This window comes from Rattus norvegicus, chromosome 1, assembly GCF_021556685.1.
Source record: "Rattus norvegicus strain SHRSP/BbbUtx chromosome 1, alternate assembly SHRSP_T2T, whole genome shotgun sequence".
Lineage (NCBI taxonomy): Eukaryota > Metazoa > Chordata > Mammalia > Rodentia > Muridae > Rattus > Rattus norvegicus.
The window spans coordinates 193,766,246-193,790,894 of record NC_141534.1 but is presented as its reverse complement, the minus strand read 5'-3'; the positions used below and the strand labels follow the sequence as shown (position 1 = coordinate 193,790,894).

Genomic DNA, 24,649 nt, shown 5'->3' with positions numbered 1-24,649 from the left:
GGAATTTAAGAGCCAGCAGTAGGGAGGAAGGTCATGGAATACTACTTTGTGATATGGGCTGTGACACTCATGAACATCTGCGGTTGTCTGCGTGGGACCTGCATAAGACACTGTAAACAGTTACAGATGGAGAGGGACTCCTGGGACCCTGTCACACCCAGGTAAGCTAATGGGGACAGGAAGTTAATGTCTTCAGTGGTCTACCCTCTGGTGAGTTACTCCACTGCAGGGGGCAGCTCCACATTCATGCCCATGGGACTATCCTTGGTTAAACCCAGTAGGTCATAAGGCCAAAAGCTACACAAAATGACAATAAAAAGAGATAGTGGAGTGTACGACCAGAATGCATTGTGCACCTGTATGGACTTGTCAAAGAAGACAGCACTCACATAAATACAGGCATGGTCAGTGCCTGTGACCCCACCACTAGGGTCAGAGGCAGGCAGATCCCGAGAGGTCACCACCCGACCAGTCTAGCCAAATCTGATGACCTGGTTCAGTGAGAGACCCTGCCTCAAGGCAATAAGGTGGAGTGTGAGAAAGGAAGACCTCTGAGGTGCTGTTCTTGCCACACAGGCATGCGTAAGCACAGGATGTGTACACAACACACACGCACAGTCCTTTAGGGTAGGTGTATAAATGAATGAAATAAAGGCAGCTGGAACGGAAAAACAGAAAGAAGCGGGGTTTGGGGGAGGAAGTTCTCAATGACTGTGTGTTGTTGGCATTGGCTAAGCCTTCCCCAGGTTAAGCTCAGAGGGATAGGCTGCCTTCCTTTATGGTCTGAGTGTGCGGGCTAAAAGTGTCCACCATAGCAAGAGCTGTTTATAATATCCGTGGCCTGAAGACCCCACAGAGACTCAGAGACTCTTCCTATTGAGATTAGCTAAGCCTGTGTCCTTGGTCCAGCTGTATAGCACAAACCCCGCCTCCTTATATCTGTACGCAGCTGCATTTTCTCCATCCAACGGCCCAGACCATCTGATGTCAGCTGAGGTGGCTTGAATGAGATTGACTCCTCCATCGACTTTTATATTTGAGAATTAGGAGGTATAGCCTTGTTGGAGGAGGTGTGTCACTGAGGATTTCAGAAACCCACACCATTCCAGTAGGCTTTCTCTCTGCTTCCAACTTTTAGATCCGGATGTAAGCTCCTACCCACTGCTCCAGCACCATGCCTTGCCTGCTGCCGTGCTCCGAGCCATGATGGTCATAGGCTTGCCCTCTGAAATGTAAGCAAGCCCCAGTTAAACGCTTTCTTTTATAAACTGCCTCGGTCATGGTGTCATCCCACAGCAATAGAAAGTAACTAAGACACCAGCTTTCTGTGTGCCCATGGGTCTGTATACCCACGGGTCTGTGTGTTCATTCCCTCAGCAAGTCTGTGGGAGCTGTGGATGAGGGAGAGCAAAAGGTGAAACAGAAGAAAGGTAAGAGCGGAGAGGTACACTATAAAGAGGGAGAAGAGACAGCAGGAGTGGTACATGCTTTCAAGCTTAGCACTCTCCTAACTCTTGGGAAGCGCAGGCAGATCTGTGAGTTAGAGGCCATCCTGGTCTACATAGTGAGCTCCAGGACAGCCAGGGCTTTGTAGAAAAATCCCATCTTAAGAAAGAAAGAGAGAAAGAAAGAAAGAGAAAAAGAAAGAGAAAAAGAAAGAGGGGTGGATACGAGAGATAAGAAAAAACTTATTCCACAATAGCTAATAATAATAGTAGTAGTAGTAGTAATAATAATAATAATAATAATAATAATAATAATAATAATAAATGAAAGAAAAGAACTACAAATAAAAACATGAAGCTTCGTTCAGAGTCCTCTAAAATGATAGGGCATTCTTGTCATTCTTGTGACTGGGTCTGGTGTTCAGATGTCTGTCAGAAGTGTCTTCTCTTCAGTAGCTGCCCTGGTTAGTTTGTACTGTCAGCTTGACAACCTAGTGTTACCTGGGAAGAGGGAACCAACTGAAGAATTGCCTTGGTCAGATCAGCCTGCGGTCATGGCTGTGAGCCTTGTCTTGACTGATGGTTACACCTACAGGGGGTGGCACCAGGCCTAGGCAGGGGCATCTGGACTGTAAAGAAAGCTGACAGAGAGGAAGCCAGAGCAAGCCAGAGGTGGAGCCAGTCAGCAGCCTTCCTCCTAGGTTTCCGCTACCACTTCCTGCCTTGAGTTCCTGCCCTGATTCCCTCAAAGACAGACTGTTACCCGGCGGTGTAAGCAAAACGAACCCCTCTCTGCACCCTGACCTGCTTTTGATCACAGCTTATCACAGCAACAGGAAAGCAAAATGGGACAGTTAGCTTCCCTCTGTGGGCCAGGAACCTCTGTGGCCACACTTAGCCTTGTATCTGGGCCTGGGCAGATTCTCCCACCCCCCTGAGTTAGGTTCCCCAGGAGAGGAAGTAAGAGGAGTGCACAGATCTGGACATGCAGACGGTCTCCGTACTTTCGTACCTGCTCAGCACTGCATACCCTGCCAGAAGGCTGAGGCTGCGCATGCCAAGAAGCCTGCAGAGCTTCGGATGTCCTTGTCACTAGGGCAGTGAACTTCACAGCAGACAAGCCAGCTCAGAGGCTGACCCACTGGCTGATGTTGGACTTGGAAATATCAGCCTCCATGGTTATCCTGAGGTGACAGGCTCACTAGCCACCGATAATGGGGCTACCTGTGCTTCGAAACCTAAGCCTTCTCCATGAGCTTTCTTTGGTATCCCACCACCCTGGCTACCTCCAGGGACTATCTCTTGTCTCGGGATCATGGCTGGTTGACTCCTGGCTCCCTGGCTTGTGACATTCTTCTTTGTTCTCAGTTCTCCGGGAATATCTGTCTTGACTAATTGGTTCTGTGTGAAAATGGTGCACAGCTCTGGCTCTCTGAGAAGTGAGCCTCTTTCCCACTGCTGGCCTGTCCCACCAGAAGACTTGCTGAGTCACCAAAACCTGCTGGATTTGAGGCGTGTGAGGACCAGAGGCTGGTCATGTTGGTAAGACTGTGGATCCTTTTCACTGGGACCGCCTTGAGGCTGATTGAAAGATAATAAAGTCTAAAGGGGCATGGGGCAGGGAAGAAGCCCCACCCCAGAATCCGGATGGGAATCAGGAACTGCAACACAACTGATAAAGTAAAACAGCTCACAGATTCTCCGTTCCTATAGCTGCCATGAGGCAAGGACACCAAAACCATAAACACACCATGCTTACCCAGAACCAGAATGGTCCTAGCCTTTGAGATAAGACAACCGCCTTTTCTTATCCCTACAGCTAAACACATGACCTTACAAACTACCTTACAGTTTCATTCGCAAAGGGAAATTCTTTAAGGAAAAGTATTTTTACACTTAATTTTAAATTTCAAAAATATTTTTAGTATGTCTGAATTTTTTGTTTGCGTGCTATATAAATGTGTGTGTGTATGTATGTATGTATGTATGTATGTATGTATGTATGTACGTATATGCACCATGTACTTGCTTTGTGCTCTCTCAGGCCAGCAGAGGAAGCTGAGACCCTGGAATTGGAGTTACAGGTGGTTAGGAGTCACCATGTGGGTTCTTGGGACCAAAGCCAGGTCCTTTGGAAGAGCGGCGAGCGCCCTCTACAGCCCCACTTCATTTTATATCGTGCTTAATCTAAGTGCGTTGTAAATGCTTTGGACAATGTAATTTACACAGCACCAAGGCAGGCTCGTTGGTTGGCTCATCCCAAATCACAATGAACACAAAGGCAGAAGGACCTCCTGGGTGTTTGGGGCCAGCCTCTTCCACACACAGAGTCTCACCTGCTAAGGAGAGGCACTAAAATCTCATCTTGAAGGAAGAGGAGAGGAAAAACAAGGAAAGGGAGGAGGAAGGAAGGAAGGAAGGAAGGAAGGAAGGAAGGAAGGAAGGAAGGGTGGGTGTTCACAGAATCACGTGCCTAAGGGGAGCTCTCTCCAGGGCTTCCACCTGAAGTGTGTACCCTCCCTCATCTCCCCTATGATAACCTTACTTCACTCTGACCCTCCTGAAATTCTCTCTGTCCTGTAGTCTAGGGTCCAGCCTTACCAGAGTAGAATGGCAGTTTTGGACTCTACCTCCCTTCTTACTCCTGCAGGTGAGATTTCTCGCTTCCCTCCCCTGCAAAGGAGCTCACACAGCTAACACCTGCACGCTGCCTGCCCCTTTCCATTTTATTGCCCTTGTGTCTCTACACACTTAAAAAATCTATTTTTATTTATATACTGTGTGTGTGTACTCGGGTACTCAAGACACCTTGTAGCTGGAGTTGCGAGCCACCTGACTTGGGTGCTGAAAACCAAGCTCAGGTCCTCTGGAAGAAGACTCTTGACAGCCGCCATCTCTCCAGGCCTGTGTGATTTCTGATGCTATGTCACTATGTCTAGCTTTAGGATAGGGCAGTGGTTCTCAACCTGTGGACCAAGGCCCCTTTATGGGAGTCAAGCACCCTTTTCAAAGGGTTACATAAGACCATGGGAAAACATATTTACATTACAATTCATAACAGTAACAAGATTACAATTATCAAGTAGCAATGAAAATGTAATGGCTAGGGGGTCATGTCCACATGAAGAACTGTATTAAAGGGTCAGGGCATTAGTAAGGTTGAGAACCGAGGGGATAGCCTGTTCATTGTCTTCCTGGCTATTTGGCTTCTTCTGTTTCTGAATACCAGGATCCACCACTAGATGGCAGAAAGAACCTTCATGTTTGCTTTTGAAATTTTTCCTTCCAATATCCTTTGTCTTGCTGTGCTTAATAGAGACTGGCAAGGAGTCAGAGAATTCTGCACAGGACTCAAGAAGCATTCTGCACAGAAAGAGAACTTCCTTCTAAAATCCAATGTCAACTAGAACTTTTTTAAAGAAAGTGGTATTTATTTGTTTATGGGAGCAGGGCACATGTGGGCTGTAGGGGGGATATGGAGGTAAAGACAACTCACAGGACTCAGATTTCTCCTACCTTGTAGGTTCCAGGGACCCAGCTCGGGTCATAAGGCTTGTGTAAGGTACTCTTACCATGTGAGCCGTCCCACCAGCCCAATTAGAACTCTTTATATTGAATTAGTCTAGAATGAAGACTCTGGACAGGAAAGGACAGTAAGACCCCAGCTTGAGCATCTCAGAGGCTGTAGGGACAGAGGCTGGATTCCTTATGGTTAAACCATTGGCATGGCAGACAATGGTTTTACCTTAGAAGCTACAGGTGAGCGCTCGAGTTCACAGCTGGAGGAGGCTCACAGCCCTTGGTAAATGTTGGGGTTGTTCCCCTCCGATGGCCTGGAAGTTCTGAGTGAACACCAAGCTGTGTCCACTTGCCCGTGTAGATTTCCTTCCGCCCTCGTCATTTCAGAGAAGTGATTAGGCACACTGGAATGACTGTTTGATTTAATCTCGGATAAGAGTTCTCTCACTGATTTGCTGAGTGGAAATGTCTCTTTTTCTCTCCCCTCTTCCATTTCATAAATAATTATGTAACCTATTAAACATCTTGTTTTAGACACTGAGCTTCAAAGATGAACTAGAGATTCTGTCTTGTTTATTTGTAGACTCTCAGCCCCTAAAATAGTCTTGGATGTTCATTAATGAATGACAACTTGTGACAGTTTCCTTACTGTGTCCTCTGTCAGGCATGGAAGGGCCTGTGAGAAGCAGCACCTTGCCCTCGTCTGTCTCTACTCTTATAGAATTTACAGTCTAGCCAGAAGACAGGGGTGACAACACACAGCACTGCAAGGGGTGACAGTTGGAAGAAATCACCACCCTTCCTTCTGATTCATGGAGGTTTCTCACTGGGTTGGAGCAGGGTCTGAAGAAGGAAGGGGGAGGAAGGAGTCCTGGGAAGGTCTAGAGAGACCAGAGGGAAGTTAAAAGCCTTAGGGTGCAAGCATGCTCAGTGTCCATGGACGAGTAAGGCACCAGCAGCAAGTGGTACCAGGAGAGGCAGTGGACTATGGCTGGACAGCCAGCCCAGGTGGGGTCTGAGGGGCACTCTAAAGGCATCAGCTTTGACTTGAGGTGTCAAGGGGAGCTATTTAGGTTTTAAACAGTGATAGATCTTTTAGAAGAAAATAATTTTTCAGGCTGCTAGAACTTGAGGGGACTCCAGAGTTGTGGGGGGGGGGGCAGAAAGGAAACTGCTGAAAGGGAGGGGTGCTGGATCCAAAAGTGGGCAAGCTGGCTGTTAGGTGGTCAATTCTTGATGTGACGGGGTTTGAAAGCAGACACACCCTTCTGCTGGTCGAGTAGGTAACTAGTGAGTGTATTTGGTATGCTTCCTGACAGCCGCCCCAGCATTAACTCTTACCCTGAAACCATTCTTAGTGCCCCACTGTCCTCCCCTGGTTCAGTTAACTTAGAATTCTCTGGTTGTCTATCCAGAGCTTCCTGTGACATCTTAAAACCTGTTGAGCTCAGTCACATGTCTTCCCAAGCCCCGGCCTTCTGTGAGTGACACACTTGTGACAATTTTGTAATTTTGATTTCTTTAAAAACACAGACATATTATGTTTTCATTTTATCCCAGGTGTGGGACATGGGGCTGCTTCAGACTCCACAGCAGCTATGACTTGCCTCGTGCTCTAGCAGGGGCACGGTTTTGCCAGCTGCAGATGGTTTCTGTGATTGTGTTTAGAATTCTGGGAACTTTTCAGAGGGTCCATAAATGCAAGGGCCCTGAAAGGCAGGGTGGCTGGTGGTTGTTCAGGGAGGGATCTCTCTCTCTCTCTCCTCTATCCTTTACCTTGCGATGGGGTGAAACTGGGAGGACAAAAGTTGGGAAAGAAGAACCCACAGAGCAGCAAAGCTACACACACTCCCATTGTTAGACTGCCACTGATATGTATACCAAAGGTGCTCACTAAACACTGCCAAGACGGTGGCGAGGAGCTTTCTATTCTAGTCCGGGCAGCATGGGCCTAAGCTGAAGCTGAATTCCAAGCTAGGACAACTCTCTGCCCCTCTCGCAGAATGTTCAGGAAGCATGCTCCCCCTCAACCCTGACCTCCCCCTCAAGAGACCTGGACACTGCAGATGCTACCCCAGAGTATGCTGGAAAGGAAGATCTGTGCACCCCTCCGAACCTGCAGCTGAAACAATCATTTTTCTAAATTTTTATTTTATAGCAATTGTCATAGTTAGAGAAGTAAATAACACATTTAAAAACCTCCTTAGGGCCAAAGGAAGCCAGAGTATTTACAAACACATGGGGTAGGAGTGGGAAGACAGGGGTGTGAGGCTCTACAGCTTGAGAACCCAGGCTCTGCCCCAGACTGGGACACTGATGCCAACCACCAGGCCTGTCCTGTGGGCTCAGGGAACATTACACAGCCACAGGGCTCTCCCGCTCACAGAACCTGGTGGGAGACCTCTAGCTACCCCGAGGCCTCACCTCCCATCCAGGGAACTCCCCTACACCCCACAAGCCAGCTCAAAGGGGCCCCTGGGAAGCACCAAAGGACAGGGGGCAGTGTGAGGGAAACACAGGCTGGGACAGGTGTCAATAGATGATTTGGCCTGCCTTGGGGTGAGACAGAGATGTGCACATATGTGTGCATACGTGAACAAACTGTACTTCACAGAAAAATTGCAAAGGAGGAGGTTCCTCTGTGGTTTGTCTTCTATGCCTCCATGTCTACTATGTTACTAATTTTTTGCTATTATTATTGGTTTCTTCAACAGAGACAAACTGAGGTAAACATCTGTAACCAACACCTCTCCTAAGGGGCAAAGGGTCCCAACCCAACCGACATAGACAGTACCAGCAGTGGCAAGAGCAGAGGCTGACCCAGCCTGAGTCAAGCTGGTTGCTACCTCTAAACAATGGGGCTGGGCTACGTACCTAAAGTCTCTTCTGAGGACTACCATCCTAGATACTACAAGGGAGAAGCCTCCCACACAGGATCTCAACAGAGAGGGCGCTTATGGGATGCGGGATGTCTACTGTGGAATCTCGCTTCCTTGTTATTGCAGATCAGGGTGGAGAGGCCTAAGGCAAGAGGAGAAGTAGCGGCTGGGAAGGAGGGCCTAATGGCCCCAGGTGGGCCAGGGCAGTGATGGGGGCCTTCTGAGACTCGGCTCTTGGCAGGAGGAGGGGTTTGCTACTTACCTGGCATATGTGGGCCCTGTGTCCACTAGGGAAGTGGTGGCACCCCAGGAGAGTAGGACCAGGCCCTGGAGCAACCACAGTTTGTAAACTGGACTCAGGCAGGGCAGGGAGACCTATAGCCCTTTGTGGTGGGAGTAAGGGGGTGTGTAGAGGTGGGGGCTCCAGGCTGAGGGGTGGTTGGTGCCCCTTGTAGCTAGCCAGCCAGCCCCAAGATGGAACCTCCTTGAATGACCAGGGACTTTTTGGAGGGACCTAGGAGAGGCAACCCAGGTTGGCCAGTTGCGTGGTGCCAGGTAGAAGGCTCAGCCTCCTGGTTAAGGTTATTGCAGGGTTCCTCAAGCCTCTTGTGTCGGCTCCCAAAGAAGAGCCAGGGCAGGGTGAAGTCCTGTTTTGCTGCCTAAGAACCTGAGCCAACAGCAGGTATCTCCTGGGATTCCCTGAGGAGTGTGGTAAAACATAGGCCTGGCTCTTGGCAGCTGCCTGGTGAGGTGTGTGGACACTGAAGTCAGCAGACACACGTCACATTCACTCCTGTCATTTCAGTGGCGTCCTGTCCCATCCGTGATGTGCTCCACTCCTGAAAGGGTACTGGCCTAGAACCGAGGCTCAGGCATGTGACTCCAACAGAAACCCAGGAATAGCTGGCACAATTGTTCCCCTGCTTGTGGAGTGCTCAGGGAGGGAGCAGCTGGGCTGTGGATGTACTCCCTAGCCCTAGGGACACAGGAGTGCCGAGCCTCCTGTTCCCCAGCCATCTGCTCCCCTACTCCCAGGAGGGGCACACATTGGAGCTCTGTTCCCAAAAGCCTCGTGGCTGCGGTAATAGCTCTCCCTCCTGGGTTCAAAGTCCCCATCAGCGGGAGGAAGTGAGGGGTACCACTAGATACTCAGGTCTGTTCCTGCACACAACTTTTGCTACATGTAAGGGGCTTGGCCTCTTCCTCTGACCTCCTGGACACCATTGTTATCAACCTAGTGCCTGTCCCTACCAGTTTCTAAGGATCTCGTGCCCATATCTGCCTGACACCAAAGCCCCCTTTCTGTGCCCAGGTTTGGATGGAATATTGTAGGGTTATCTGCCAAGGGGTATGAAGCGCCAGGAGTGTTCAGGTTCCAGAGCTCAGAGTCTGGCCCACAAGCTCCCGGCCTTTGTCAGGGGCCTCGGCTGCTCTGTGCTGAGGCCGGCCATATGCACGGTCATTTTGCTAGCTATGTCACCAGCCCACCACCCACCCGGTGTCTGGGCCTCCTAGTCTATGCTACTCCTTCCCACTGCCGCGCAGCGGCTGCTCCTTGTCCCTAGTACGGGTTAGAGCGCGCGGCTTCCCCGCAACAGCTGTGCTGCAGCGGCTCAGACGCAGATCTCGATGGCTGTGGCCAATACCACCTGCCCTTTGCTCTTGTCCGCACGGCCGTCGGTCCTGCCCGGGGGTGCGGGCGGAGCCAGACCAGCCTCAGGTACGGGTACTGGCACTGGCACTGGCACGGGTACCACGGGCCCTACGCTGGGTGGGGAAGGCCGCGAGCCGCTGCCACTCTCGGTGAGCACAGTGCGCTTGAGTGGCCCTGGAGCCTCAAGGCGCAGGGGCCCAGGTAGGCGGTCCCCAGGTGGCTTTCGTGCGCGGTGCGATGGCCGCCGCCGCAGCTCAGATGTGAGCTCATGCTTGAGGAAGCGAAAGACCTCCTTGGCGGGCCCACGCCGCTCAGGCTCCAGCGCCAGAAGCCGCTGGAACATGCGTAGAGCAGGCTCCGTAAAGCGTCGCCACTGGGATGGCAGCCCGGGCAGGCGACCCCGCTGCCAGCGCACAAATTCCTCGAAGAAGGCATCGGCACCTGACGCAGCCTCCCACGGGAAGTTGCCAGTGAGCACGCAGAAGATGAGCACGCCGAATGCCCACACATCCACGCCCGTGTCCACCGCGAAGCCATCGGCGCGGCCAGCCTGGCACACCTCGGGCGCCGTGTAGGGTATAGTGCCGCTTACTCGCTTCACACGGCAGCCTACGCGCCGCGTCATGCCGAAGTCAGCCAGCTTCACGCGTCGGCACTCACGGTCAAACAGCAGCACATTCTCGGGCTTGATGTCGCGGTGCACCAGCTGCCTGCTATGCATGAAGTCCAGTGCCAGCCCCAGCTGCTGCACACAGCGCTTCACCGTGTCCTCCGGGAGCCCCACCTGTTGGGAACAGAGAGTTGCTCAGGAGTAGCCAGGCCCGTCGGCCCTCATCCCAGTTCCTTCTTTTAGACCATGTCACCTGCCCACTTGGGGGCCACAACTCTCCTGCAGTACTCTGAACCTGTCTTGATCCTGGTGCCTGTTTGTCCTCCTCCCAACCTGGTGGGACACCCATCCTGTTCCTCTGCTAGATGGCTTTTGACCTCGACCTTCACCCAAGGATCCCAGCCATGCACCGGGATCCTCCCCCGTTTGCTGCAGAGACCTCTGCGGCCTCAGTGCTTGTTCATTCACTTATTTATTATTTGCAGGGCCGAGGAGGAGTCAACCCAGGCTCATATGTATGCCAGATGAACACTACCACTAAGTTACACTCCGGGCTTTCCTGACAGGGTCTCACTACTCAGCACACGGTGGTACAGAATCCATGATCGTCCTGCCTTCGCCTCACTTCCCTGTTGCTGGGATTACAGGCATGCACTACACCATCCCCGGCCTTCTGATGATCAACCTGTTCAACTCCTTCCAGGATTTCATACTCTGGCAGCCCCAAAGCCCATCTCCCTCTCACTGCCACTATCTGAAGTACCTGAGGAGGGATGATGTCAAACAGGTCCCCAGCAGGTGCATACTCCTGAGCAAAGACATAGCACTCCTCCGTCTCAAAGACCACGTCGAAGACCTTGATGATGAAGGGGCTAGACGACAGGCTGTTGGTGATGCTCACCTCACGCAGGAAGTTCTTCAGCTTGGTCTTACTCTTATTCACAAATTTCAGGGCCATTTTAGTGCCTGTCAGGGCCACAACAACGGCAGTGAGACCCTGTCTCTGACACACCCCACATCTGGCTGGACAAGCTGTCGCTGCAATAGGCTAGTTGGTGGCCAGAGTCAGCACGATGGCCTCATGGCGCAGATGGGAAACTGACCCGGTAAAGAGAAGAAGGCGTGTCTAAGTCCACCACGCAGAGTGGTGCGGACACAGGTGTTCTACCTTGCAGCCCCTGATGTGAAAAATAGCCAGGAGGGCTTACTGCCTCCTTCCCCGAGCTGTTTTCCTAACATCCTGTCTACTTGTCTATCAGATTTATCTCCCTACCTAGAACACCACTCCCTGAGTGGTACCAGTGTCTCCAGAATTCACCACAGAACAGCTCATCAAATGCTTGCCAATGGGTGGGTAAGAGAGTCCCCTGTAGGGAACTAGTCCTCCAAACTGGGTGGGCATGAGTACTGTACTGGGCACACAGCTATGCAATAGCAACAGAATGCCACGCATCATAGGCTCTTCCTTCCTTCCTAAGCAGGGAAAATAAGTCCCACTGCCCAGGCTCATACCGAAAGCACTAAGGCGTCCCCATGCAAGGGTTCTGCAGCTGCCTTGGTTCTGTCTTAGAGACTCCTCCTACCTGGTCAGGAGAGAGTGTCATCCTAGTTCAAACTCACTGTAGTGCTGTGGCCTTGGCTGCCTGGCCAAGGGTCTGTGTCCTTATTGGAGAAACATGTCCAGACCAACCCCATAGGGCCATCTCCCCATACCCTCTAAATAAGGTGTCTTGTTCCCAAAGGCCTGTCCTCACCTCTGCCCAGCTCCTCAGCATCAGGTGTCACCAATGTTCTTCATGCACCCTTTCAGCAGTATCTTGTCCCTGCGTTCATCTGTCTCAAAGGCACTCAGATGGCCCCAAAGTAGCCTAGCCTTGGTTTGGGCACGTTGCCAACTCCTCCTGCTCTGCCCCCTTGCTGGCCTCCGTCCAGGCATGTCCCCAACCTTAATACCCTGCCACCCTACCAACACTCACCTGTGCCCTTGTAAGCCACCAGGTCGACCTTCCCGTAGGTCCCTTTACCCAGCTCCCGCACGAGCTCGTAGTGCTTGGTGACGTCGCTGGCAGCCAGTGTGCGCAGGGTCAGGGCTTGCATGTCTTCTGTGAGGAGGGGCACACCTGCACCAGGTACAGGGGCGGCCCCCGGCCCACAGCAAGGCAGGGAGTGGAGCGGTTCAGGCTCAGGGCAGCCCACGCTCATCTTCTCCCTGTTGTGGGGTATGGCATGATGAGTGACAAGCCCCCTCACCATCTTCCTCCCACCACCCCCCCCCCAGCGCCTAGGAGATTCCCAGCTGGGCCACATGGAGGTTAGGCATCATTATTCGACACCCTCCCTGAAGTTTCTTGAGATAGTCACTGTCCCTCGTTAGCGCTGTGTATCACAGACCCATTTGTCTCACGATAACCCACACAGTACCCAGCAAGCACATAGGTTTATGTCACAAAGCAGTGGCCACACATATGTTCTCATTCACAAGTTCTGGGTTTCTGTTGTGGGCGGTGCTGGGGAGGGGCGTCAAACCTACAGTTCTGCACATGCTAAGCATGCAATCTGTCACTGACCTACAGCCCTAGCCTTATTCACGAATAACGACGAAGCATCTGTTGTTTACCGGGTGACATCGGAGCCTTTGGGGATCAGCACTGCACAAATACACGAGAATCCATGCCCTCGAGGTTCATGCATCAGAAAGATGGGACAACAAACATGGAGAACCTATGAATGGCATTTCCCAGTGAGAGGCAGAGTGGGCTCAAGAGCATAGGCTGGGGCAATGACGTCAAATACCTCAGACACACCATTTCACCCACACAGGCGAGAGAGCGCCAGTGTGGCCACACAGTAACAACGCATGCAGCCATGACCAATGGCATCCCCGGGGAAAACACAATGCCCTCTGGTACATACAATACCCATAGCCCACCTGTTCCACAGAAGTCCTGCCTGTCCTCTACAGCCCCAGCCTGAGACCCCTTTATCCACAGCAGGGGTGGTCTTCAGGCATACGTCCCTCACGGCTGCTGTATGCTTCCATACGGACCATCACCCTCTGCCACTCAAGTGTGGACAGCAGGATAGAGCACCACCTCGGCTGAAGCCCAGGCTGGAGACTGACTGACAGTAAAGCCGATACCCAATTTGGGGCCCTTATGCCTGCTTTCCACCCAATACTTTGCTTCACTTTTCTGTGGCTTTACTGGGGTTTGCTTGGTATATGATAAACTACATATTTAAAACACGATTTGATGAGCTTAACACATAAATATTCATGAATCCATCACCGCAATCAACATAATGAGCATATCTGTCATCCCAGAGTTTCCTTTGTCCCAGTACAAGCCTGCTCTGTCTCCATCCTTATCTTCCAGGCAGCCATCCAGAACCTTCTCTCAGCTCTGTGTGTGTGTGTGTGTGTGTGTGTGTGTGTGTGTGTGTGTGTGTGTGTGTGCGCGCGCGCGCGCGCGCGCGCGCGCGGGCACTGGGAGAAGAGCCTCTCCCAGTGTGCGCGCGCGCGCTCGGGCACTGGGAGAAGAGCCTCTCCCAGGTACACTGGGCAGGTGTGTGCATGTGCATGAGTGTTATCAGCACTCAGACCTCCCATTGGCTGCCTCTCATGCACCTCCATTAAGCCTCTTATCCCTGAGCCCCCTGCCCACATCACAGTTATATACCAAGTCCTTATACCAAGGCATGACCTCTCAGGCTGGGTTTGAACACCCAATGTCACTTACTAGTTGGACACCTTGGGCAGGTTACATGTGTGCCTGTTTCCTCATCTATCAGGAGGTTAACAGAACTACTTCCCATGAGGCTCTGTGAGGTTAAACAGCAGGAAACACTGGTACACTGTAAGTGTGCGCCATGCCAAGTCTCCAGAGTTGCAGCTCCAGACAGGCTCCATGGGTGACCTGGTAAGGTGCAGTTGCTCCTTGGTTTCAGGGCTTCGAGGACCATACATCCATGCTGACTTGTGCATTCCCAGCTAGAAGCTGGGGGTGTTAGAAGCTCCCTACCCGCCATGAGCCCTGGCCAGCCACTCCCTTCCAGGTCAAGCCCTTTCCCCTGTCTTCCCTTCTTTTAGGCAGCACGACCCAGCCTCCCACTTCACACAGAGAGGAGGAACATCAGGAGGGAACTTCCTGGCCTCCCACCAGCCATAGGCGGAGTTCTTTCCATCTGTGCCGTCTTCAGCAATGGCTGAGACAGAGGCCCCCTCCCTGCACTGGCTCCCACCTCGTCTACTTCCTCAGGCTCCTGCTCTCTCCATTCATGAACCAGCTCTGTTCCTAGACCCTGTTCTCACAGAACTGTCCCACCCCCAGCTGCAGCCTTTTCTGGGTTTTATTTTGACTTTGGATGTCACAGCATCACCCTGGGATCTAGTCTGTGGCATGGCTCTCCTTTCACAAACCCAGAGGACGGTGGGAAACCCAGTCCGGCTCCCCCTCACACTATGTGACTGGGCTCTGTTGTAGTGTCCAGGCTACAGTTCTGCCTCAGCCATGACTGAGCCATATTGAGGAACTGGGGAGAAGTGTCTCAGCTTCAGGGACCACTGAGTTCTGTCAAATGTCCACCACCTACCTAGTGAGGAAGACAAGTTAACTAGCTTCATCTCAAAAGGGAAGGGAAACCAATTTTGAAGGTGTGCCCAGGCCGTTGTCTCTAACCTTTCAAGGACAGTGTGGGGGTTTTCCTGAGGGTTTCTGATGAATAGATGGCCCTCTAATCTGGAGTCTTCCTTAACCCCCAGGGAGATCCGGGCTGCTGTCCTACCCATCTTATAGTGTGTGCACTCCTGGAGACAGAGACAGATGGCCTAGTGCTCAGGCATGTGTTCTCTGATACCTGATACAACTCCCCCACTGAGAGCATCAGCTCTGCTCCGTCACCTCAGAGGGTTTCTATGTCGTCTGGAACTTTGACTGACACTGTAAAAGGCTTTACTCCTTCCAAGTGCTTGACCCCTGGCCTCAGGACTGCCTCTAGGCACTCAAGCCAATGCACTGCCTCTGCAAACTTTAGTAGCTGCTAGACAGGTCACTGTTCTTTTTTTTTTTTTTTTTGGTTCTTTTTTTTGGAGCTGGGGACCGAACCCAGGGCCTTGAGCTTCCTAGGCAAGCACTCTACCACTGAGCTAAATCCCCAACCCCCAGGTCACTGTTCTTAAACCCCTCTATGACTTCCTGTTCCCCTGCCTGACCTCTGTCCTTGGGTCCCTCTCCTCTATTATCCTCCGCTGCCCCAGCAGGTGCAGTTACTGGCACTAAAGAACGTGCATCTGCGCCTCCCCGCTGATCAGGAGGGGTACGACGTCAGCTGTGCCTACCTGTCAACAAGGCAAGAGCACCTGAGGGCAGAGGCCAGCCCCATCCCAACCCATCCTGTATTGCACCCTAAATTTACTGGGTAAGTTTCGGGGCTGCCCAGCTGTCCTCTTCCTGCAGTCAGGTTCTCGACAAGGTGTCAGCAGGAGGCAATGGCTGACTCCACACGTCTGTCCCTGCTGCTGCTGTGCCACCCCTCAGGTACACACTGCCTCTGACCCAGTTACCAAGCATGACTTAGCGGCACAATGGGGAGCTACAGAGATGACACGAGCCTGGAACAGTCCGGGCCTTGATCCTTCTGTGAGCCATTTCAGCTGAGTGACCTACGGCCAGTCCTGGGCCTCAGTTTACACATCCACACATTAAAGAAAACAAAAACATTAACCCAACAGTGCCTACTGCAGCCAACCCATTATGAGGACTCAGCAGTCGGTCTTAACTCTACAACGCAGTACTGTTATTCCATGATGAAATGAAACAAACCAGTAGCCTACCCGCAGAAACAGCTCACTCTGGAACCGGATCTAAATCCCATGCTTTAAATCGGTTCTTTCTTAAGACAAGTGTTGGGAACAATACACCCAGATCCTGCAGTAGCTGCATTGGAACCTCTGCCAAGGACACCCATGTCATCCTCACAGCGATGTCACGTGGCTCCTGGTGTATGTGACAACTTGAGACTGAGTGAAGCACGACATGTCTAGCTCCTGAGTGGTTGGAAGGATAAAGACATGTCTGACATTAGGGGACCACTGTTCTCCAGGTCCTGACACATACCCTTTTGAAGGTACTCAGCTACACAGTGTGCCTGTGAACTCCCAGCAACCAGGAAGTAGAGGTCTCTGTTGACCTTTGTTTCCTCTCTGCTGGTGCTCAGCAGGGCATCCTCCCACACTCTGGGTGACTGCTGCCCCAAAAGACCCTTTGGGAGGTACCCTACCAGGGTGTGTCCCATCTGTGTAGTGATCTGGAACTTCCCCCACCCACCAGGGAGATGCTGGGCTGCTGTCCTGACCATCTGATGTGTACACTCCAGGAGACAGAGATGGACATCCTAGTGTGCAGGCACAGCAGTCCTGGCTCTGTCACATGCTGGAGGGCCACCAAAATGGGGGAGGGTTTCCCAAGCAAGAAGCAAGACTGAACCGCCTACCACTTCCTGTTGGCAGGCAGCCTGGGTTGGGTGCCACCCTGTGATGCTACACCCAGCACAGAACCTAGCTCACAGTGCTTCGGAACTCTCCTACTTCACCACAGCAGAGACAAACGCACACAAGCCATAAGCGTATGCACACACACAGACATCAAACATGCACACAGACATACAAACACACACACACGCAACAGCACCACCTTGGTAACATTTTCCTTGCTAAGTCCTCACGAGAACCCTGAGGAGAGGGCAAGGAGCTGCCTGTGCTTTATAGAAGCACTTACCTGTGGTGTGTCGCACACACCCATGAACACAGCAGTGATTTCAGTAAGTGTACAAACTGGGCAGCCACTGTCACCATCGAACGAAGTTCTCTGTTTTACAGATAACAACAGAGGCTCAAGAGTGTGGTGACTTGTCTGTGGCTATGGCAGACAGCCAGCTGCCATCAAACGGTCTCCTCTTCCACATTACAAAGTCACACTCATCAGTTTCCTTCATGTGGCCATGTGGCTGGCTCCCCCCACACTGGGACACGAACAGTGCGTGTTACTGCCAGCTCGGGACTTTTTCCAGGTGCAGAAGCCTTCTGGATGCTGACTTGAGCAGAGGACTCCCAAACCCTCAGATGTGGTAGAGCCCCCACTAGAGGCCCCCAGGAGGGGTGAGGATGGCATGCCCTGTATTGTTCTGTGAATTTCTGTGTTCCACCCCTAAAGCGAGGCTTGTGGCAACAACTACTGCTATGCTCAGGAAGGGCTATGCAGTCAGGAGGCAGAACTGTTTTGTACCTGCCTGAAACATGGTCAGACTACCAAGAACGGTGACAGAGATCAAGGACAAAAATGCCATCACAGGAATGGGCGGAGGGTGACCCATCTGCAGAGAGGGGGTTTTGCCTCATCCTGTTGGTGAGAGAATGGCGCCGCTGTATTTACTGAGCACTCTGGATGCTCTGAGCAAAGTGGGCTAGACTTACGGAAAGTAACAATCACAGCGAGTGCTATGGTTGCTACACTCTCACTTCCAAGTCCAGCCGTGAAACCTAATTGCTTTTTTTGTGTTCTGCATAGCCTGTGCCAGCTCAAACTCTTATTCCTCCTACCTTAGCTTTGAGGTAGGGAATTACAAGCCTGTGCCACCACATTCAGATCTGTCTCTTTAATAGTATTAAGTGAGATCTGGCCAGATGTTGGGGCACATACGTTTAATCCCAGCACTTGGGAGGCAGAGGAAGGTGGATCTCTAGAAGTTACATAGAACCCTCCTCGAAAAAGAACAGACAAACAAAGGAGAAGGAGGAGAAACCTGGGCAGGGGAGGTGAGATGGTTCAGTGGGTAAAGGTGCTTACAGAGCAAGTCTGGTGACCTTAGTTCAATCCACAAGACACTTTAAGGTAGGAGAGAACTGTCTTCACAAAGTTGTCCTCTGACCCTCACATGCACACTAAGCATGCGTGTGTACACCCACCCATAAACATATACCATGTACACATACACCCCATATACAACAATACTAATAAGTATGATTTTAAAAAGACAGACTTGGAAACTGCTTAGAGGCAGGGTCCTTTCAAGGGCTCATCCTAGTCTTTGTTTCCTCTCCACCTTCTACCATTGGATGCCCTTGACCTTGATGTCCTTCCCTCTAGAACTGAGACATGCATCTGCTCATTACAACCGCCCAGTTAGAGGTCCTTGGTGGCAGAAGCAGCAAGCAAACCAAGACGGTTATTGGGGTACACATGGACTCAAAGCTGGCAGAGCTGGATCCAGACCTGGGGCTCCTGTCCTGTAGGACTCTGCAAGGCAGACATGGTACAGAGAAGAGAAAAGCATCCTCCATCTCTGGGGGGTGCAACAGAGGCTAAAGCTACCTGTGGGGACTTCGGGGTTATAAGATGAGGCAAGGCCAGGTCTTTCTTTTTTGTTTGTTTTCTTATTCTGACTGACCTGGAATTTACTGTCAACAGGATGGCTGAGAACCTGTGCTCCTCTTGCCTCTGACTTCTGAGGGCTGGAATTACAGGAGTGAGTCACAATGCCTGGCTCCAGCTGAGCCTTTCTGATCCTTACACTAGAGTCCCAAGACTCTAGAGTCTCTTGGACCTATGTCCAGGTCCCCTCCCTTGGGCCCTGGACCTACACTGTGTCCCATGCAAGGGCAAACTCCAAGGGTGTCTTAACAAAAGCATGGCCTCTCTGGCTCTGACTACTCACCCTCCCGGTGGGGACATCTGTGTGGTAGAATTTCAGAACTGAGTGGGGGCAGCTCAGGGCCTCTCTCCCTTCCATCATTGAAAGACAAGTGAGCTGCAGCTGCATTCTGACTCCAGCCCCAGTCCTCACCCTGTCTCCCTCAGAAGTCCTTAGACTACCATCAGACGGATGCTTTTCTCTCTGTACTTCTTTCAGTTAACACACACAAGGTAAGGACCTGTGGCATTTCACACAAGCCCGCCGCCCGCCTGCCGTTGCACCTTGCCCCACCCCTGCCCCAGCCAGACTGACAGTCAGATTTGACTCACTTTTTGCCTGGCTCACAAGGCTGCAATGGAGTTTGGATCACCTGACTGTTATCTGAGACAGGGTCTTGCCAGGGTGGCACTGAATTCTCCATCCTCCTGCCTCCCCCCAATCCCCCGAGTGCTAGGACTATAGCTGTGCACTGCACTTGGCCGTGCAGTGCTGTGGTGGCTCCTTCAATAGCCATGTGCTGTTTCCTTGGGTAGCGGCCATGTCCTGCTCTCTACACTGCTGTCAGGGGCAGGCCTGACTCAGGGATCCATTATTCCATCTGCCTTAAGATGGACATGTGCCCAATGGTGACCTGCTGCAGCCAAGCCCTGGGACGTCTGCAGGAGCTGTGGAGAGGCCAAGCAGAGGACACAGGGCTACAGCTGTGGGAAGCTGGCTGGCCACACCTACAGGGAACCTGCCTGACAGTGGGGTGGAAGAGATGTGCTGAGGCCACTTATGCTCCTGGACATTTGCTTCATGAATCGGTGATTTCTGTTCTGGCTTAATTAAGCCAGCTGAGTTTATATAACTCTCAAGCTAGACTCCAGACGAGTGTACCTAAAACCCAGCGAGAAAGCCGCAAGCTCCTTGAAAGCCAGCCCCGCCTTAATCATCTTGCTATTCCCAGCACTGAGCCAGGGGGTGACAAATGCCGGTGAATAATTCCTTACGTGTTTGGAAGTTGTAACTTTTTATATCTTGGCTTTCCTGAATATGACCCTGTAGGCACACAGTTATTTTTCTAGCACCACGTGAAGAACTGTTCGCCCCATTCTGCAGATGGACAGACTGATGGTCACAGTCACAGTCAGTGGTGGGCCACCTCAGGAGCCAGCATGTCTTTGGGGGTGAAGTGCTATTGTCCTCTAACAGCCTGACGCCCAGGTGGCATGGCAGAGAAGCTGTGAGGAGCATTGGTCACTGTGGACAGTCTGGAGACACAAACAGAAAGTGACATTGATGAGCTGAATCCCATGGACCCATCACATCCTTACACTGTCTCAGTGTGGGAATATACTGACTCCAAGTTACAAATGAAGAGATGTAGGCATGGGTATTGTCTTCTTTCTGTATTTAATGCTGGGGATGGAGCCCAGGCAAGTGTTGCACCCCCAGCCCTTCTTACTCTAAAGCAAGAGTCTTGCTATGTAGTCCAGGCTGTCCTCAAACTTTTCACCCTCCTGCCTCAGCCTCCCAAGTACCACCAGGCCCAGCTTGGTCACATCATTATAGCAAAATCCAGGAAGCAGTAGAACCAGGCATCATCATCCTGTGACCCAAGCCTAAGCACTGCTCTACTACCTCTAAAGTGAAGTGGTAAAAATTACCATCTATTTTGCCATTTAATCTCTAGCAACTCCTTTTTCACAGAGCAGGATGCTAAGGCTCCGAGGAGCCTGCCTGCCCATGGTCATGCAGCCCACCAGCCTCAGGGCCAGGACTGAATCCTTAGTTTCTTGGCCTGCACATCATCTTTTTGAGTTTTAGTCTTCAGCTCTGGGCCCCAGGACTCCCTACAACCCATGTTCAGCACCACTGGTCTGGACAGCACCCACTGACGCCGGGCTAAGTGCCTACTGGAGGGAAGAGCAATCAGGGGTAGGGTGGGGAAACTGCAGAGCTGGATCTCCAGTGTTCATGCTGTCATTATAAAAAGTAAGCGGCCTTGCACAGAAGCAATCTGACACGCAGTAGAGTTAAGGGTATCTGCACACAGCTTCTAGAAACAGGCATGCAAGTTAAAGGGTGAGTGGGTTTGGAATTTTTGCAGAGAGCCATGGACCAAGTTGCTATGCTGATGGACACCTTGCCAAATCAGAAGTCTGCCTCTGGGAGAACACAGTAGCGGTCACCAGTTGGCCTGCCCTCTGGGCTCCAGATCACCAGATACAGTCAGACAGTTAGAGCTCTACTCTGACAAGGGGAAAGTAAGAACAGGTTTTTCATTTGTGAGTTCTTATGTTAAGTAGCTCCAGAACCCACACATTAGCGATGGTATTTGACCTTGAACCAATTAGCTTCCACTTCTTCTGCCTCACCCTCCAGAGTAGCGAGGACTGCAGGTGTGTGCCACTGGGCCAGGCTACGCTGTGACAGGACACAGCATCCAGTGTCACTCCACTCCTCCACTAGCCCATCTCACCCCAGTCTTTCCACTAGCCTTGTCCCCTGTGACTTGCAGCTCTGCCCCACCCCCACCCCTGCTTCCCAAACAATCCTATGCCAGCCTGGAGCTGTTCCCTCTGCCTGAAGAGCGCTTCCCTCTGGTGCCCACATGGATCTTTCGTCAGTGCTCTGCTTGGGTCCCACCTTCCCTTCCTCCACACCTTGCTCTTTCTCCCCAGTAGAACGTAGCACCTTTGAATACATTACATAATTTCCTGACTGTGATGACATCTACTAACTGTGTCTTTCTCACACTGGAACTGAAGCACCCCAACAGCAGGGACTTTTATGGCCTGGTCTTGTTCACTGTGGACTCTCCAGGAGCTGGCACGGCACTTGGCACAGAGCAGGTGTTTAGTAACTTTCTGTTGACTGAACAACTGAATCTCTTGGGGAGTTGGGGACTGAATAAGGAGGAAAGGAAGGATGAAACCTTACCAGGCTCAACCCGGCATGGTCTGGGGAGCAGAAGGGACAGCTGGCTGAGGCCAGGTGAGAGGAACAAATGAGAAACCTGCCTAACAGCCCATTAGCACCAAAACCCCATCTCCAGGGACGCCACACCCTACAGCCTGTGCTTAGCAAGGTCCCTTCTTCCTAGAGCAGGCATCCAAGTCTGGTGACGATGTGCTCCTGAATGGTCTCCCTCAAGGCTGTCCCCACCCTCCACCCTGGCTTACCCAGGACCACAACCTGTCTGCACTTGGACCCTTCTGTTCACAGCAATATCACAGCATAGGCCTGTTCCCACAGCCAATACTGGATGGCTGGGGCCTCCTAGGACACAGGGATTCTAGACAAGCCCTCTCTTTTGTTTTATCTTTTCAGTCAGGGTCTGGCTGCTAAACAGCCCAAGCTGACCTCAAACTCAAGATCTTCTTGACCCTTCCTGAGTATTGTGTGTACAGACATACAGCCACCATGGCTGGATTGCCCCAGTCCCTTGACAATCATATATAAGCCATCAAGTACTGTATCCTGGTCCAAAAAGCAAAAGGAAGAAAAGGGTATTCATAGTCTCCACCTTCAGGGAGCAAATCCTGCCACTGTGCAATGTGACCTTGGGTAGGTTGTGCCCCTACAGATGCCTCAGCTTGCCCATCAGTAGGACAGAGATAAGAATCCCCACCGAGCATAATGGGTTAGAGTGGAAACTAAAAAGGCATTTCTTACATGCTGGCTTGAAGTAGATACTTGGTAAGAATTGATCAGATGGAGGGACCTGAGGTCTAGTTCTCCCACTGTGCAGGCAAATCTGCCCTTCTAGTCTACACACAGAGGCCATCTTTCTGCTGCTAAGTCTTACTCTTAAACCAGCTACAGCCAGAAAAGTCTGTCCCCATTTGCCAGGTCTGTAAAATAGAGACTCAGGAGTGTTCCTGGGTCAAGCTATGACGTATAACCTTCCTCACTGTCCCTGCCACCAGGGCTGTCAGAGATCACTGTGCTATGAGAGACTCCAAGACTGACTTAGAGCCTCCCTCCCTCTCTTCTACCTGGCAGCCCACCCCTTCCCTAGGCAAAGCCTTGGCAGCCATGTAAGTTGGTGACTCTGTTACCAAGCAGGTTATCTAGCCTCGCTGGCCCTTTGGAAGGTGGGAGCCTCAAGTCACAAGGGGTAGGGCCCTCAAAAAGGGCCATGAGCAGGCCCAGGGTTTGTAAAGGCCCCCAAAACTCAAGACCTGGAAGATGCAGACAATTTAGCCCTCAGGATCTGGAATAGAGCAGGACACTGCGGGCAGAGCAGTCATCTACTGTTGGATGATGGGCCAGTGCCTTTAGCTAGGTTGTTCCTAGTGAGCAAGTAGTGACTGCTAGAGAGATAGCTGGGTGAGCAGAGGCTCTCGCCCCAGCCCCAGATCCCCTCAGGCCTGCAGCCTGCATAGCATCTACACCAAGGTTCAGGTGCTCTGCTAACATTCCTAGCCGCAGGGTCCTGTGTAAGTTATTTGTCCTCTCAGACTCAATTTCTTTCAGTTAACTAGGTGTAAGAGTTAAAAATGTGGCTCAGTGGCAGAGCACCCATTTGGCATGCCCTGAGCTCCAATGGGAGAGGAAAATGGGTATAAAATTGTTCAGGTTCAAGCAGAACTTACGGGAGCCACCCACCATTTACAAGCCACTCAAAACTGTTTTAGACATACCGACTCATTTAAACCTCAACTACCCTGGGGAGAAGCTATTTGTCCTTACAGCCAAGGAAACTGAGGCACAAAGAAAAAAATTAAGTGGTTCTATCCCAAGTCACAGAGCTAGCTGGTCATGGTTTAGAGATGATTTGTCTGATCCTGAAACATTTCAAAAGGATACATTGTACGCCTGCCACGTGTTCGTTCGTGTTCGGTGCTGCCCCTGGATCTGAGATTACCTGGGAGCCCTGCAGCCCAAGCATGAGAGCTCATACTGTGCAACACAATAGCCAAGCTCTAACCTCCCAGGGGAACTGCCAGGGAGCAAGGGGAAGGAAGCTGCCAAGGAAGCAGAACAGATCTCAGAGAAGGACTGAAGCCTGGGGACATCGAAGGCACCACAGGAAGTGGCTTTCCCTCTCAGCAGCCTGAAGTCCCCTAAGACCCTTGTTCCATGAGGGGTGAGGCACACAGCATGTGACCCTGACCTGGGCCTTACCTTAGGAGACTCTGATACAGCTGGGCTATAGAACCCTGAAACAGTCTAGTGCCTAGGTAAAGTCCCTGAGAACTTCACATCCACCAAGCCCTGTACTTTGTGTATGAAATAAGTGATCAGAACCTTACTTGAACCCCAGGGTGGAGAGAGCCTTGTGGAAAGTCCTTAGCATCAGAGTCCCATTTTCTTTTTTTCAGACAAGATCTCACTTGCAGTTTTGACTGGCTTGGAGTTTACCATTAGACCAGGATAGCCTCAAACTTAAAAGAGATCTGCTTGCCTCTGTCTCCTGAGTACAGAGATCAAAGGTGTGTGTGGCACACTAGGCCAGAGACCCATTTCATCTCTAAAGGAGAAGCTGCCATCCCTTTCTGCTCAGGGCTTTGAGCACTCTATCAGAGGCAAACCTTTGGGGTGCTGCAGGTGATATTCATAGCGCTTTGCAAACATCCATCCCCTCAGCCCTATCAACGCCCCATAAGGGTGCTTCTTATAGAAGAGAGAGCTGAGGCACAGAGAAGTTAGGGACTTGCCCAAGGCCAGGCCCAGTGGGTAGAGTTGTGTACCCTCTGAGGTCATCCTCTCAGGTCTGACAAGCGAAAGAGGAAGTTCTATGATATCCAGCCCAACCCTGCCCAGTCTCCCAGTGGAAACCGAAGCAGCAGCTGGTCTATTCTGGAACCTCTTGCTCAAACTGCAGGGAAGGAGTGCTAGGCTGAGAGAAGTCACGGCAGGTCTC

At 51.6% G+C, this 24,649-nt stretch overlaps 1 protein-coding gene across 3 annotated transcripts in view; it reads right to left on the bottom strand.

The window, feature by feature from the left end:
- Nucleotides 1–7,097: 7,097 nt before the first annotated feature.
- Sbk1 (SH3 domain binding kinase 1) overlaps nt 7,098–24,649 on the bottom strand; it is a 44,917-nt gene continuing 27,365 nt past the window's right edge. Inside the window, exons 1-4 of one of the 3 annotated variants that reach the window (XM_087566405.1) lie at nt 13,637–14,731; nt 12,084–13,591; nt 10,871–11,073; nt 7,099–10,281 (exon numbers count right to left, since the gene is read on the bottom strand). In XM_087566405.1, the coding sequence (XP_087422531.1) occupies nt 9,457–10,281; nt 10,871–11,073; nt 12,084–12,414 (1,359 nt within the window). In that variant the 5' untranslated portion in view covers nt 12,415–13,591; nt 13,637–14,731 and the 3' untranslated portion in view covers nt 7,099–9,456. 3 annotated transcript variants of the gene reach the window in all.